The 21,305-nt window shown below is 44.7% G+C and overlaps 1 protein-coding gene across 1 annotated transcript in view; it reads right to left on the bottom strand.

Moving 5' to 3' along the window:
• LOC116958706 (mucin-5AC-like) overlaps nucleotides 1-21,305 on the bottom strand; it is an 88,615-nt gene that overhangs the window by 54,737 nt on the left and 12,573 nt on the right. Inside the window, exons 5-9 of the mRNA XM_076058903.1 lie at nucleotides 20,431-20,761; nucleotides 6,636-6,688; nucleotides 3,817-3,929; nucleotides 1,422-1,573; nucleotides 538-685 (exon numbers count right to left, since the gene is read on the bottom strand). Coding sequence (XP_075915018.1) covers nucleotides 538-685; nucleotides 1,422-1,573; nucleotides 3,817-3,929; nucleotides 6,636-6,688; nucleotides 20,431-20,761 — 797 coding nt within the window. The remainder of the gene's footprint in view (nucleotides 1-537; nucleotides 686-1,421; nucleotides 1,574-3,816; nucleotides 3,930-6,635; nucleotides 6,689-20,430; nucleotides 20,762-21,305) is intronic.

Consider the following 21,305-nt stretch of genomic DNA (forward strand, 5'->3'; position numbering starts at 1 on the left):
CCGCCTTTCAGTCGACAACAACAGCTGTCACCTTAGTCCGGCGTTTGAACATCTTACAACACAACGGGCTAAAGGGCACCCCAGTTCGATGCGTAGGCTTTCGCGACCGATGTCGTTAATTTGTCGTGGGTATATATTAAAAAAAAACAACAACAGCGGCAAAAAAAAATCCCTATTACACTTTTTTCTTTTGATTTAAAGCTTTCGTGACCGCAGTAATTCATATTCTTGGCTCTTTCGGTAAAGTTGCGTTGAAGGGAAACAATAAAATAATAAAAAATATATACATAAAACAATAAAGAATCTCACGACGTTTCGACCACAACACAAAATGGTCATTGACCGTTGTTTTATATATATTTTATTATTTTATTGTTCCCCTTCAACGTGACTTTACCGAAAGGGCTAAGGATATACATTTTTTCAGCGCTAACAAAAGGGCGCCGGTGCCTGCGGCGGTCGGCTCCGAAGCCGAATCGCCCGAGGGCACGGTCCACGTACCGCCGGCTCAGCGAGCCACCCCCCCACACCCCTCACCTGAGCCACGACGAACTCGCAAGAGCCGTCGAGCACGAACTGGCGCCCGTCAAAGGAGCTGTAGTGCCCGTCGCCGAACACGGAGCACGTGGAGAGGCAGGGCTCCTGGCGACGCGCCTGGCAGGCCCACTGGCCCCCACGGCACGTGCTGGGACACACGGACGCACGCACGCACGACAGCAAGAGGCAAAGATCTCCCCCACGCCACCTTCTCGTGTGTGTGGGCGTGTGTACGTGTGTGCGTGTGTGTGTACGTATTAAACGAAACGGTAAGCTCACAACTTGTCATACTTGGTGGTGGTGACGGTGGCGGTGGTGGTGATGATGATGGTGGTGGTTATGTTGGTGATGCAAGCACCACACTCACCACTTCTCACACTTGGTGGTGACGGTGATGGTGATGATGATAATGATGGTGGTGGTGGCGGTGGTGATACAAGCACCACACTCACCACTTCTCACACTTGGTGGTGATGGTGGTGGTGATGGTGATGATGATGATGGTGGTGGTGGCGGTGGTGAAACAAGCACCACACTCACCACTTCTCACACTTGGTGTTGACGGTGGTGGTGATGGTGATGATGATGATGGTGGTGGTGGCGGTGGTGATACAAGCACCACACTCACCACTTCTCACACTTGGTGGTGACGGTGGTGGTGATGGTGATGATGATGATGGTGGTGGTGGTTATGTTGGTGATGCAAGCACCACACTCACCACTTCTCACACTTGGTGGTGATGGTGGTGGTGATGATGATGATGATGATGCAGCACCACCACACTCACCACTTCTCACACTTGGTGGTGACGGTGGTGGTGACGGTGATGACGGTGATGATGATGATGGTGGTGGTAATGATGATGCAGCACCACCACACTCACCACTTTTCACACTTGGTGGTGACGGTGCCGCCGCTGCTGTAGGAGCGGCCGTTGCGGCTGCAGGGGCAATCCCGGGGGGCCACACAGCCCCCCACGCCGTCCGCCAGCAGACCCCGGGGACACCCACAGCCCGGCTCACAGCGGACACTCAGCTAAGCGGAGACACGGGGAGACACGGGGAGACGCGGGGAGACACGGGGAGACACGGAGAGACACGGGGAGACAAGGGGAGACACGGGGAGACACGGGGAGACACGGAGAGACACGGGGAGACACGGGGAGACACGGAGAGACACGGAGAGACACGGGGAGACACGGGGAGACAAGGGGAGACACGGGGAGACACGGGGAGACACGGGGAGACAAGGGGAGACACGGGGAGACACGGGGAGACAAGGAGAGACACCGGGAGACACGGGGAGACACGGTGAGACACGGGGAGACACGGGGAGACACGGGGAGACACGGGGAGACAAGGAGAGACACGGGGAGACACGGAGAAACACGGGGAGACACGGTGAGACACGGGGAGACACGGTGAGACATGGGGAGACACGGAGAGACACGGGGAAACACGGGGAGACGCGGTGAGACACGGGGAGACACGGGGAAACAAGGGGAGACACGGGGAGACACGGTGAGACACGGGGAGACACGGAGAGACACGGGGAGACACGGAGAGACACGGGGAGACACGGGGAGACACGGGGAGACACGGGGAGACAAGGAGAGACACGGGGAGACAAGGAGAGACACGGTGAGACAGGGGGAGACAAGGAGAGACACGGTGAGACAGGGGGAGACACGGAGAGACACGGGGAGACACGGGGAGACACGGAGAGACACGGTGAGACAGGGGGAGACACGGAGAGACACGGTGAGACAGGGGGAGACAAGGAGAGACACGGTGAGACAGGGGGAGACACGGAGAGACACGGGGAGACACGGGGAGACACGGAGAGACACGGTGAGACAGGGGGAGACACGGAGAGACACGGGGAGACACGGGGAGACAAGGAGAGACACGATGAGACAGGGGGAGACACGGAGAGACACGGGGAGACACGGGGAGACACGGAGAGACACGGTGAGACACGGAGAGACACGGGGAGACACGGGGAGACACGGGGAGACACGGAGAGACACAGGAGAGACACGGGGAGACACGGAGAGACACGGGGAGACACGGGGAGACACGGAGAGACACGGTGAGACACGGAGAGACACGGAGAGACACGGGAGACACGGTGAGACACGGGGAGACACGGGGAGACACGGTGAGACACGGAGAGACACGGGGAGACACGGTGAGACACGGGGAGACACGGGGAGACACGGTGAGACATGAGGACATGGGTAGCTGAGTCAGGGAGCCATGGTTGTGGTGATGATGGTGATGTCAGTGACGATGTTGGTGATGTCGGTGACGATGTTGGTGACGTTGGTGATGTTGGTGATGTTGGTGACGATGTTGGTGATGTTGGTGATGATGTTGACGATGATGGTGATGTTGGTGATGTCGGTGATGATGTCGGTGAAGATGGTGACGATGTCGGTGACGATGTTGATGATGCTGACGATGTTGGTGATGATGTTGGTGATGTTGGTGACGATGTTGGTGATGTTGGTGATGATGTTGGTGATGTTGATGATGTCGGTGACGATGTTGACGATGTTGGTGATGTCGGTGACGATGTTGACGATGTTGGTGATGTTGGTGATGATGTTGGTGATGATGTTGGTGATGATGCTGGTGATGTTGACGATGTTAGTGATGATGTTGGTGACGATGTTGGTGACGATGTTGGTGATGATGATGGTGATGATGTTGGTGATATTGGTGATATCGGTGACGATGTCAGTGACGATGTTGGTGATGTTGACGATGTTGGTGACGATGTTGGTGACGATGTTGGTGATGTTGACGATGTTGGTGACCATGTTGACGATGTTGGTGACGATGTTGACGATGTTGGTGACGATGTTGACGATGTTGACGGTGATGTTGGTGATGATGTTGGTGATGTTGGTGATGATGTTGGTGATGTTGACGATGTTGGTGACGATGTTGGTGACGATGTTGGTGACGATGTTGGTGATGATGATGGTGATGATGTTGGTGATATTGGTGATATCGGTGACGATGTCAGTGACGATGTTGGTGATGTTGACGATGTTGGTGACGATGTTGGTGACGATGTTGGTGATGTTGACGATGTTGGTGACCATGTTGACGATGTTGGTGACGATGTTGACGATGTTGGTGACGATGTTGACGATGTTGACGGTGATGTTGGTGATGATGTTGGTGATGTTGGTGATGATGTTGGTGATGTTGACGATGTTGGTGACGATGTTGGTGACGATGTCGTCGATGGTGACGCCGGGCACTCACGCAGGGCGTCTTTGTGATCTTCCCGTGGCACGAGGGGGCACACCCCACTCCCTGTGCCGCTGTCGCCGCCTTCCCCGTGCAGTTGTAGCGCACCAGCGGAGCGGAGCACGTGCCTGTGACGTCACAACAGCCGCCAGCGAGTGGTGACGTCACAACAACGACGTCGTCGTCACGTCGCGGCAAGGTCGCGACGTCACAACAGCCGCCAGCGAGTGGTGACGTCACAACAACCGCCAGCGAGTGGTGACGTCACAACAACCGCCAGCGAGTGGTGACGTCACAACAGCCGCCAGCGAGCTGTGACGTCACAACAACCGCCAGCGAGTAGTGACGTCACAACAACCGCCAGCAAGTAGTGACGTCACAACAACCGCCAGCGAGTGGTGACGTCACAACAACGACGTCGTCGCATCGCGGAAAGGTCACGACGTCACAACAACGACGCCGTGACGTCACAACAACGACACCGTGACGTCACAACAACGACGTCGTGGCCTCAAATCTACGACGTCGTGACGTCACAACAACGCCGTCGTGACGTCACGGCGTTGTCACGGCCATCGCCGCGATGTAATCCGACATAAACTAAACTTAACAACAAATATTTTATATATTCTTGGTTCTTTCGGTAAAGTCACGTTGAAGGGAAACAATAAAATAATAAAATATATAATATATTTACAATAATAAAATATATAATATATTTACAATATATTATAACGAGGGAATGAAACCCGGTGTTTATAAAATAGTGCCCCCATTATTCTTGGTTCTTTCGGTAAAGTCACCACCACGTAGAAGGGAAACAATAAAATAATAAAAATATAAAACAATAAAATTCTCACGACGTTTCGACTGCAACACAAGAAGCAATCATCATCAGGTGTGAAAACCACTTTTTCTCTAATTTTCTTGCTGTGGGTTTCACACCTGATGATGATTGCTTGTGTTGCAGCCGAAACGTCGTGAGAATTTTATTGTTTTATATTTTTATTATTTTATTGTTTCCCTTCTATGTGGTGGTGACTTTACCGAAAGAACCAAGAATAACAATTTTATTGTTTTACAATAATTTTATTGTTTTATATTTTTATTATTTTATTGTTTCCCTTCTACGTGGTGGTGACTTTACCGAAAGAACCAAGAATAATAATTGTATTGTTTAATATTTTTATTATTTTATTGTTTCCCTTCTACGTGGTGGTGACTTTACCGAAAGAACCAAGAAGAATAATTTTATTGTTTTATCTTTTTATTATTTTATTGTTTCCCTTCTAACGTGGCGACTTTACCGAAAGAACCAAGAATATAAATCCCTGCAGTCACGAAAGCTTCACATCGAAACTTAACAACAACTATAAACTAATTCTAGATTTGAAGCTTTCGTGACTGCAAGGATCCATACGTACACATGTGTACGTGTGTACGTGTGTGTGTAGGTGTGTGTGTAGGTGTGTGTGTGTGTGTAGGTGTGTACGTGTGTGTGTAGGTGTGTGTGTAGGTGTGTGTAGGTGTGTGTGTAGGTGTGTGTGTAGGTGTGTACGTGTGTGTGTGTAGGTGTGTGTGTAGGTGTGTGTGTAGGTATGTACGTGTGTGTGTAGGTGTGTGTGTAGGTGTGTAGGTGTGTGTGTAGGTGTGTGTGTAGGTGTGTGTGTAGGTGTGTACGTGTGTGTGTAGGTGTGTAGGTGTGTGTGTAGGTGTGTGTGTAGGTGTGTGTGTAGGTGTGTGTGTAGGTGTGTGTGTAGGTGTATGTGTAGGTGTGTAGGTGTGTGTGGTGTGTAGGTGTGTGTGTGTAGGTGTGTAGGTGTGTGTGTGTAGGTGTGTAGGTGTGTGTGTAGGTGTGTACGTGTGTAGGTGTGTGTAGGTGTGTACGTGTGTAGGTGTGCGTGTGTGTAGGTGTGTGTGTGTGTAGGTGTGTGTGTAGGTGTGTGTGTAGGTGTGTAGGTGTGTGTGTGTAGGTGTGTAGGTGTGTGTGTAGGTGTGTGCGTAGGTGTATACGTGTGTAGGTGTGCGTGTGTGTAGGTATGTGTAGGTGTGTGTAGGTGTGTGTGTAGGTGTGTGTGTAGGTGTGTGTGTAGGTGTATGTGTAGGTGTGTAGGTGTGTGTGTAGGTGTGTGTGTGTAGGTGTGTAGGTGTGTGTGTGTAGGTGTGTGTGTAGGTGTGTAGGTGTGTGTGTGTAGGTGTGTAGGTGTGTGTGTAGGTGTGTGTAGGTGTGTACGTGTGTAGGTGTGTGTGTAGGTGTGTGTGTGTGTAGGTGTGTGTGTGTAGGTGTGTAGGTGTGTGTAGGTGTGGAGGTGTGTGTGTGTAGGTGTGTGTGTGTGTGCGTGTGGGGAGCGGTAGTGTAGCGGTTAGCGCGCTGCGCTATGAACCTGGCGACCCGGGTTCGATTCCCACTCACGGCCAACACCAGTGACGATTATCTGAACCGGTCCCGGGCCTCCGCTAGGTCGACTCAGCCTCAAATGAGTACCTGGTGTGGTGTGTAAACATTGCCACTAGGGAGACAAAGGCGGTCGGGCATGGTGCTGGCCACCCACCCCCTCGTGTACCGTTCCGGCCTTCATAGGTGCTCGCTAACAGCACTTGCCCCTACAGTCTGTTAAGGCTATATGGGGGATCTTTGTCTTTGTGTGTGCGTGTATACGTGTGTGTACGTGTTTGTGTGTGCGTGTGTAGGTGTGTGTGTAGGTGTGTAGGTGTGTGTGTGTGTGTGCATGTGTGTGCATGTGTGTGTACGTGTGTGTACGTGTGTGTGCGTGTGTGTGTAGGTGTGTAGGTGTGTGCGTGTGTGTGTGAGTGCCTGTACCGCACGTCCTCACCGTTGTCCACCTGTGCAGGTCTCTCACAATCGAGCACCCCGTTCTGACACGTGCTGCGCACACACAGCACACACGTAACACGTTAACTACACACTAACTACACACTAACTACACACTAACACAACACGTTAACTACACACTAACACAGCACGTTAACTACACACTAACTACACACTAACACAGCACGTTAACTACACACTAACTACACACTAACACCGCACACTAACTACACACTAACACAACACGTTAACTACACACTAACTACACACTAACACAACACTAACACAGCACGTGCTGCGCACACACAGCACACACGCAACACGTTAACTACACACTAACTACACACTAACACAACACGCTAACTACACACTAACACAACACACTAACTATACACTAACACAACACACTAACTACACACTAACACAACACGTTAACTACACACTAGCTACACACTAAGTACACACTAACTACACACTAACACAGCACGTTAACTACACACTAACAAAACACACTAACTACACACTAACACAACACGTTAACTACACACTAACACAACACTAACACAACACGTTAACTACACACTAACACAACACTCTAACTACACGTTAACTACACAAACACAGCACATTAACTGCACACTAACACAGCACGTTAACTACACACTAATACAACCTTAACACAACACGTTAACTACACACTAACACAACACGCTAACTACACCCTAACACAACACTAACACAGCACGCTAACTACACACTAACACAACACGCTAACTACACGTTAACTACACACTAACACAGCACGTTAACTGCACACTAACAGAGCACATTAACTACACATTAACACAACACACTAACTACATGTTAACCACACACTAACACAACATGTTAACTACACAATAACACAACACGCTAACTATAACACAGCACGCTAACTACACACTAACACAACACGCTAACACAACACGCTAACTACACACTAACTACACACTAACACAACACGTTAACTACACACTAGCTACACACTAAGTACACACTAACTACACACGAACACAGCACGTTAACTACACACTAACAAAACACACTAACTACACACTAACACAACACGTTAACTACACACTAACACAACACTAACACAACACGTTAACTACACACTAACACAACACTCTAACTACACGTTAACTACACAAACACAGCACATTAACTGCACACCAACACAGCACGTTAACTACACACTAACACAACACTAACACAGCACGCTAACTACACACTAACACAACACGCTAACTACACGTTAACAACACACTAACACAGCACGCTAACTACACACTAACACAACACGTTAACTACACACTAATACAGCACGTTAACTGCACACTAACAGAGGACATTAACTACACATTAACACAACACACTAACTATACGTTAACCACACACTAACACAACATGTTAACTACACAATAACACAACACGCTAACTATAACACAGCACGCTAACTACACACTAACACAACACGCTAACACAACACACTAACTACACACTAACACAGCACGCTAACTACACACTAACACAACACGCTAACTACACACTAACACAACACGCTAACACAACACTAACACAACACCCTAACTACACGTTAACTACACACTAACACACACAGCATGCTAATTACACACAAAGACAACACTAACACAACACTAACACAACACGCTAACTACACACTAACACAACACACTAAACGCTAACTACACACTAACTACACACAAACACAACACGCTAACTACACACTAACACAACACGCTAACTACACACTAACACAACACGCTAACTACACACTAACACAACACACTAACACAACACACTAACTACACACTAACACAACACACTAACTACACACTAACACAACACACTAACACAACACGCTAACTACACACTAACTACACACAAACACAACACACTAACACAACACTAACACAACACGTTAACTACACACTAACACAGCACGCTAACTACACACTAACTACACACTAACACAACACGCTAACTACACACTAACACAACACTAACTACACAGTAACTACACGCTAACTACACACTAACACAGCACGCTAACTACACACTAACTACACACTAACACAACACGCTAACTACACACTAACTACACACAAACACAACACACTAACACAACACTAACACAACACGTTAACTACACACTAACACAGCACGCTAACTACACACTAACTACACACTAACACAACACGCTAACTACACACTAACACAACACTAACTACACAGTAACTACACGCTAACTACACACTAACACAGCACGCTAACACTACACACTAAGACAACACACTAACACAACACACAACACGCTAACTACACACTAACACAACACTAACACAACACGCTAACTACACACTAACACAACACGCTAACACAACACTAACACAACACGCTAACTACACACTAACACAACACACTAACACAACACGTTAACTACACACTAACACAACACTAACAACACTAACTACACACTAACTACACACTAACACAACACGCTAACTACACACTAACACAACACTAACTACACAGTAACTACACGCTTACTACACACTAACACAACACGCTAACACAACACTAACACAACACGCTAACTACACACTAACACAACACTAACACAACACGCTAACACAACACTAACACAACACGCTAACTACACACTAACTACACACTAACACAACACACTAACACAACACGCTAACACAACACGTTAACTACACACTAACACAACACACTAACACAACACGTTAACTAGACACTAACACAACACGCTAACTACACACTAACATAACATTAACTACACACTAACACAACACACTAACACAACACGCTAACTACACACTAACACAACACTAACACAACACGTTAACTACACACTAACACAACACTCTAACTACACGTTAACTACACAAACACAGCACATTAACTGCACACTAACACAGCACGTTAACTACACACTAATACAACCTTAACACAGCACGCCAACTACACACTAACACAACACGCTAACTACACACTAACACAACACTAACACAGCACGCTAACTACACACTAACACAACACGCTAACTACACGTTAACTACACACTAACACAGCACGTTAACTGCACACTAACAGAGCACATTAACTACACATTAACACAACACACTAACTACATGTTAACCACACACTAACACAACATGTTAACTACACAATAACACAACACGCTAACTATAACACAGCACGCTAACTACACACTAACACAACACGCTAACACAACACGCTAACTACACACTAACTACACACTAACACAACACGTTAACTACACACTAGCTACACACTAAGTACACACTAACTACACACTAACACAGCACGTTAACTACACACTAACAAAACACACTAACTACACACTAACACAACACGTTAACTACACACTAACACAACACTAACACAACACGTTAACTACACACTAACACAACACTCTAACTACACGTTAACTACACAAACACAGCACATTAACTGCACACCAACACAGCACGTTAACTACACACTAACACAACACTAACACAGCACGCTAACTACACACTAACACAACACGCTAACTACACGTTAACTACACACTAACACAGCACGCTAACTACACACTAACACAACACGTTAACTACACACTAATACAGCACGTTAACTGCACACTAACAGAGGACATTAACTACACATTAACACAACACACTAACTATACGTTAACCACACACTAACACAACATGTTAACTACACAATAACACAACACGCTAACTATACACAGCACGCTAACTACACACTAACACAACATGCTAACACAACACACTAACTACACACTAACACAGCACGCTAACTACACACTAACACAACACGCTAACTACACACTAACACAACACGCTAACACAACACTAACACAACACCCTAACTACACGTTAACTACACACTAACACAACACGCTAACTACACACTAACTACACACTAACACAACACGCTAACTACACACTAACACAGCATGCTAATTACACACAAAGACAACACTAACACAACACTAACACAACACACTAACTACACACTAACACAACACACTAAACGCTAACTACACACTAACTACACACAAACACAACACGCTAACTACACACTAACACAACACGCTAACTACACACTAACACAACACGCTAACTACACACTAACACAACACACTAACACAACACACTAACTACACACAAACACAACACACTAACTACACACTAACACAACACACTAACACAACACGCTAACTACACACTAACTACACACAAACACAACACACTAACACAACACTAACACAACACGTTAACTACACACTAACACAGCACGCTAACTACACACTAACTACACACTAACACAACACGCTAACTACACACTAACACAACACTAACTACACAGTAACTACACGCTAACTACACACTAACACAGCACGCTAACACTACACACTAAGACAACACACTAACACAACACACTAACACAACACGCTAACTACACACTAACACAACACTAACACAACACGCTAACTACACACTAACACAACACGCTAACACAACACTAACACAACACGCTAACTACACACTAACACAACACACTAACACAACACGTTAACTACACACTAACACAACACTAACAACACTAACTACACACTAACTACACACTAACACAACACGCTAACTACACACTAACACAACACTAACTACACAGTAACTACACGCTTACTACACACTAACACAACACGCTAACACAACACTAACACAACACGCTAACTACACACTAACACAACACTAACACAACACGCTAACACAACACTAACACAACACGCTAACTACACACTAACACAACACTAACTACACACTAACACAACACACTAACACAACACGCTAACACAACACGTTAACTACACACTAACACAACACACTAACACAACACGTTAACTAGACACTAACACAACACGCTAACTACACACTAACACAACACTAACTACACACTAACACAACACACTAACACAACACGCTAACTACACACTAACACAACACGTTAACTACACACTAACACAACACACTAACACAACACGTTAACTACACACTAACACAACACGCTAACTACTCACTAACATAACACGTTAACTACACACTGACACAACACACTAACACAACACGTTAACTACACACTAACACAACACGCTAACACAACACACTAACACAACACTAACACACTAACACAACACACTAACACAACACACTAACACAACACACTAACACAACACACTAACTACACACTAACACAACACGCTAACTACACACTAACTACACACTAGCACAACACGCTAACTACACCCTAACACAGCACGCTAACTACACACAAACACAACACTAACACCACACTAACACAACACGATAACTACACACTAACACAACACACTACACGCTAACTACACACTAACTACACACAAACACAACACGCTAATTACACACTAACACAACACGCTAAATACACACTAACACAACACACTAACTACACACTAACACAACACACTAACACAACACACTAACTACACACTAACACAACACACTAACTACACACTAACACAACACACTAACACAACACACTAACACAACACACTAACACAACACACTAACACAACACACTAACACAACACACTAACACAACACACTAACACAACACACTAACACAACACACTAACACAACACACCAACACAACACACTAACACAACACACTAACACAACACACTAACACAACACTAACACAACACACTAACACAACACTAACACAACACACTAACACACACTAACACAACACACTAACACAACACTAACACAACACACTAACACAACACACTAACACAACACACTAACACAACACACACTAACACACACTAACACAACACACTACCTACACAACACACAAACACACACTAACACAACACACTAACACAACACACTACCTACACAACACACTAACACAACACTAACACACTAACACAACACACTAACACAACACTAACACAACACACACTAACACAACACACTAACACAACACACTAACACAACCCACTAACACAACACACTAACACAACACACTAACACAACACACTAACTCAACACACTAACACAACACACTAACACAACACTAACACAACACACTAACACAACACACTAACACAACACACTAACACAACACTAACACAACACACTAACACAACACACACTAACACAACACACACTAACACAACACACTAACACAACACACTAACACAACACCCTAACTACACGTTAACTACACACTAACACAACACGCTAACTACACACTAACTACACACTAACACAACACGCTAACTACACACTAACACAGCATGCTAATTACACACAAAGACAACACTAACACAACACTAACACAACACACTAACTACACACTAACACAACACACTAAACGCTAACTACACACTAACTACACACAAACACAACACGCTAACTACACACTAACACAACACGCTAACTACACACTAACACAACACGCTAACTACACACTAACACAACACACTAACACAACACACTAACTACACACTAACACAACACACTAACTACACACTAACACAACACACTAACACAACACGCTAACTACACACTAACTACACACAAACACAACACACTAACACAACACTAACACAACACGTTAACTACACACTAACACAGCACGCTAACTACACACTAACTACACACTAACACAACACGCTAACTACACACTAACACAACACTAACTACACAGTAACTACACGCTAACTACACACTAACACAGCACGCTAACACTACACACTAAGACAACACACTAACACAACACGCTAACACAACACGTTAACTACACACTAACACAACACTAACACAACACGCTAACTACACACTAACACAACACGCTAACACAACACTAACACAACACGCTAACTACACACTAACACAACACACTAACACAACACGTTAACTACACACTAACACAACACTAACAACACTAACTACACACTAACTACACACTAACACAACACGCTAACTACACACTAACACAACACTAACTACACAGTAACTACACGCTTACTACACACTAACACAACACGCTAACACAACACTAACACAACACGCTAACTACACACTAACACAACACTAACACAACACGCTAACACAACACTAACACAACACGCTAACTACACACTAACACAACACTAACTACACACTAACACAACACACTAACACAACACGCTAACACAACACGTTAACTACACACTAACACAACACACTAACACAACACGTTAACTAGACACTAACACAACACGCTAACTACACACTAACACAACACTAACTACACACTAACACAACACACTAACACAACACGCTAACTACACACTAACACAACACGTTAACTACACACTAACACAACACACTAACACAACACGTTAACTACACACTAACACAACACGCTAACTACTCACTAACATAACACGTTAACTACACACTGACACAACACACTAACACAACACGTTAACTACACACTAACACAACACGCTAACACAACACACTAACACAACACTAACACACTAACACAACACACTAACACAACACACTAACACAACACACTAACACAACACACTAACTACACACTAACACAACACGCTAACTACACACTAACTACACACTAGCACAACACGCTAACTACACCCTAACACAGCACGCTAACTACACACAAACACAACACTAACACCACACTAACACAACACGATAACTACACACTAACACAACACACTACACGCTAACTACACACTAACTACACACAAACACAACACGCTAATTACACACTAACACAACACGCTAAATACACACTAACACAACACACTAACTACACACTAACACAACACACTAACACAACACACTAACTACACACTAACACAACACACTAACTACACACTAACACAACACACTAACACAACACAACACACTAACTACACACTAACAACACACTAACAACACACTAACACAACACACTAACACAATACACTAACACAACACGCTAGCTACACACTAACACAACACGCTAACTACACACTAACACAACAAGCTAACTACACGCTAACTACACACTACCACAACACTAACACAGCACGTTAACTACACATTAACACAACACTAACACAACACGATAACTACACACTAACACAACACGTTAACTACACACTAACACAGCACGCTAACTACACACTAACTACACACTAACACAACACGCTAACTACACACTAACACAACACTAACGACACACTAACACAACACGTTAACTACACACTAACACAACACGCTAACACAACACACTAACACAACACGCTAACACAACACACTAACACAACACTAACACAACACACTAACACAACACTACCACAACACACTAACACAACACGCTAACTACACAACACGCTAACGCAACACACTAACATAACACACTAACACAACACTAACACAACACACTAACACAACACGTTAACTACACAACACACTAACACAACACACTAACACAACACACTAACACAACACACTAACACAACACACTAACACAACACACTAACTACACAACACACTAACACAACACACTAACACAACACTACCACTAACACAACACACTAACACAACACTAACACAACACACAAACACACACTAACACAACACACTAACACAACACACTAACACAACACACACTAACACAACACACACTAACACAACACGCTAACACAACACACTAACACAACACACACTAACACAACACACAAACACAACACACTAACTACACAACACACACTAACACACACTAACACAACACACTAACACAACACAACACACTAACACAACACACTAAGACAACACACACTAACACAACACACTAACACAACACAACACACACTAACACACACTAACACAACACACTAACTACACAACACACTTACAACACAACACACTAACACAACACTAACACTAACACAACACACTAACACAACACTAACACAACACACAAACACACACTAACACAACACTAACACAACACGCTAACACAACACTAACACAACACGCTAACTACACACTAACACAACACTAACTACACACTAACACAACACACTAACACAACACGCTAACACAACACGTTAACTACACACTAACACAACACACTAACACAACACGTTAACTAGACACTAACACAACACGCTAACTACACACTAACACAACACTAACTACACACTAACACAACACACTAACACAACACGCTAACTACACACTAACACAACACGTTAACTACACACTAACACAACACACTAACACAACACGTTAACTACACACTAACACAACACGCTAACTACTCACTAACATAACACGTTAACTACACACTGACACAACACACTAACACAACACGTTAACTACACACTAACACAACACGCTAACACAACACACTAACACAACACTAACACACTAACACAACACACTAACACAACACACTAACACAACACACTAACTACACACTAACACAACACGCTAACTACACACTAACTACACACTAGCACAACACGCTAACTACACCCTAACACAGCACGCTAACTACACACAAACACAACACTAACACCACACTAACACAACACGATAACTACACACTAACACAACACACTACACGCTAACTACACACTAACTACACACAAACACAACACGCTAATTACACACTAACACAACACGCTAAATACACACTAACACAACACACTAACTACACACTAACACAACACACTAACACAACACACTAACTACACACTAACACAACACACTAACTACACACTAACACAACACACTAACACAACACAACACACTAACTACACACTAACAACACACTAACAACACACTAACACAACACACTAACACAATACACTAACACAACACGCTAGCTACACACTAACACAACACGCTAACTACACACTAACACAACAAGCTAACTACACGCTAACTACACACTAACACAACACTAACACAGCACGTTAACTACACATTAACACAACACTAACACAACACGATAACTACACACTAACACAACACGTTAACTACACACTAACACAGCACGCTAACTACACACTAACTACACACTAACACAACATGCTAACTACACACTAACACAACACTAACGACACACTAACACAACACGTTAACTACACACTAACACAACACGCTAACACAACACACTAACACAACACGCTAACACAACACACTAACACAACACTAACACAACACACTAACACAACACTACCACAACACACTAACACAACACGCTAACTACACAACACGCTAACGCAACACACTAACATAACACACTAACACAACACTAACACAACACACTAACACAACACGTTAACTACACAACACACTAACACAACACACTAACACAACACACTAACACAACACACACTAACACAACACACTAACACAACACACTAACTACACAACACACTAACACAACACACTAACACAACACTAACACTAACACAACACACTAACACAACACTAACACAACACACAAACACACACTAACACAACACACTAACACAACACACTAACACAACACACACTAACACAACACACACTAACACAACACGCTAACACAACACACTAACACAACACACACTAACACAACACACAAACACAACACACTAACTACACAACACACACTAACACACACTAACACAACACACCAACACAACACAACACACTAACACAACACACTAAGACAACACACACTAACACAACACACTAACACAACACACTAACACAACACAACACACACTAACACACACTAACACAACACACTAACTACACAACACACTTACAACACAACACACTAACACAACACTAACACTAACACAACACACTAACACAACACTAACACAACACACAAACACACACTAACACAACACTAACACAACACGCTAACACAACACTAACACAACACGCTAACACAACACTAACTACACACTAACACAACACACTAACACAACACGCTAACACAACACGTTAACTACACACTAACACAACACACTAACACAACACGTTAACTAGACACTAACACAACATGCTAACTACACACTAACACAACACTAACTACACACTAACACAACACACTAACACAACACGCTAACTACACACTAACACAACACGTTAACTACACACTAACACAACACACTAACACAACACGTTAACTACACACTAACACAACACGCTAACTACTCACTAACATAACACGTTAACTACACACTGACACAACACACTAACACAACACGTTAACTACACACTAACACAACACGCTAACACAACACACTAACACAACACTAACACACTAACACAACACACTAACACAACACACTAACACAACACACTAACACAACACACTAACTACACACTAACACAACACGCTAACTACACACTAACTACACACTAGCACAACACGCTAACTACACCCTAACACAGCACGCTAACTACACACAAACACAACACTAACACCACACTAACACAACACGATAACTACACACTAACACAACACACTACACGCTAACTACACACTAACTACACACAAACACAACACGCTAATTACACACTAACACAACACGCTAAATACACACTAACACAACACACTAACTACACACTAACACAACACACTAACACAACACACTAACTACACACTAACACAACACACTAACTACACACTAACACAACACACTAACACAACACAACACACTAACTACACACTAACAACACACTAACAACACACTAACACAACACACTAACACAATACACTAACACAACACGCTAGCTACACACTAACACAACACGCTAACTACACACTAACACAACAAGCTAACTACACGCTAACTACACACTAACACAACACTAACACAGCACGTTAACTACACATTAACACAACACTAACACAACACGATAACCACACACTAACACAACACGTTAACTACACACTAACACAGCACGCTAACTACACACTAACTACACACTAACACAACACGCTAACTACACGCTAACACAACACTAACGACACACTAACACAACACGTTAACTACACACTAACACAACACGCTAACACAACACACTAACACAACACGCTAACACAACACACTAACACAACACTAACACAACACACTAACACAACACTACCACAACACACTAACACAACACGCTAACTACACAACACGCTAACGCAACACACTAACATAACACACTAACACAACACTAACACAACACACTAACACAACACGTTAACTACACAACACACTAACACAACACACTAACACAACACACTAACACAACACACTAACACAACACACACTAACACAACACACTAACACAACACACTAACTACACAACACACGAACACAACACACTAACACAACACTAACACTAACACAACACACTAACACAACACTAACACAACACACAAACACACACTAACACAACACACTAACACAACACACTAACACAACACACACTAACACAACACACACTAACACAACACGCTAACACAACACACACTAACACAACACACAAACACAACACACTAACTACACAACACACACTAACACACACTAACACAACACACTAACACAACACAACACACTAACACAACACACTAAGACAACACACACTAACACAACACACTAACACAACACACTAACACAACACAACACACACTAACACACACTAACACAACACACTAACTACACAACACACTTACAACACAACACACTAACACAACACTAACACTAACACAACACACTAACACAACACTAACACAACACACAAACACACACTAACACAACACACTAACACAACACACTAACACAACACACACTAACACAACACACACTAACACAACACGCTAACACAACACACTAACACAACACACACTAACACAACACACAAACACAACACACTAACTACACAACACACACTAACACACACTAACACAACACACTAACACAACACTAACACTAACACAACACTAACACAACACTAACACAACACACACTAACACAACACACTAACGCAACACAACACACTAACACACACTAACACAACACTAACACAACACTAACACAACACTAACACAACACTAACACAACACACACTAACACAACACACACTAACACAACACACTAAGACAACACACACTAACACAACACACTAACACAACACACTAACACAACACAACACACACTAACACACACTAACACAACACACTAACTACACAACACACTTACAACACAACACACTAACACAACACACTAACACAACACACTAACACAACACACTAACACAACACACTAACACACACTAACACAACACACTAACACAACACACTAACACAACACACTAACACAACACACTAACACAACACACTAACACAACACTAACACAACACACTACCTACACAACACACTAACACAACACTAACACAACACACTAACACAACACAACACACTAACACACCACTAACACAACACTAACACAACGCACTAACACAACACAACACACTAACACAACACTAACACAACACACTAACACAACACAACACACTAACACAACACACTAACACAACACGTGTGTGTGTGTGTGTACGCTACCACAGGGCGCCCCCCAGCCTGACGGCCTGCCCGCTGGGCAGGCTGCGTCCCGACGCCCCCACGCAGGGGCAGCGGCTGGGGGGGACGCACTGCCCCTGGGGCTCTTCGTAGCTGCCTTGGGCGCACACGCAGCCCTCCAGCCCCACCACGGCAGTGGAGGTGGAGGAGGAGGAGCCGCAGCCGAAGCCACGCCCCTGAGCAGCCCAGGCCGCCGCTGCCGTCCCCTCGCCGCTGCCGCCGCGCGCGAGCGACGCGCACGTGCGGTTGGCGCACGCGGCAGTCGCGCGGTAGGAGAAGACGCGGCCCGGAGCGCATGACGTCGTCGCCTTGTCTGGTGGGGGAGGGGGGAGGGGGAGGGGCATGGGCAGGGGGAGGAGTTAGTGGCCTTGTCTGGTGGGGGTGGGGCAGGGGGAGGGGTTAGTGGCCTTGTCTGGTGGGGGGAGGGGCAGGGGGAGGGGTTAGTGGCCTTGTCTGGTGGGGGGGTGGGGGGAGGGGCAAGGGGAGGGGTTAGTGGCCTTGTCTGGTGGGGGGAGGGGCAGGGGGAGGGGTTAGTGGCCTTGTCTGGTGAAAGCAGGGGAGAGGGGTTAGTGGACAATGTCAGCACGGGCACCGCTACCCACCACCACCACCACCCACCACCACTGGTACCCACCACCACTACCCACTAGTACCCACCACCACCCACCACCACCACCCACCACCACCCACCACCACCACCACCCATCACCACCACCCACCACCAGCCACCACCACCCACCACCACCACCAGCCACCACCACCCACCACCACCACCCACCACCACCACCCACCACCACCACCCACCACCACCCACCACCACCACCCACCACCACCACCACCCACCACCACCACCCACC

Source organism: Petromyzon marinus (genome assembly GCF_048934315.1).
Source record: "Petromyzon marinus isolate PM22_M1 ecotype Great Lakes invasive population chromosome 80 unlocalized genomic scaffold, UKy_Petmar_22M1.pri1.0 chr80_unloc.3, whole genome shotgun sequence".
Taxonomy (NCBI): Eukaryota; Metazoa; Chordata; class Hyperoartia; order Petromyzontiformes; family Petromyzontidae; genus Petromyzon; species Petromyzon marinus.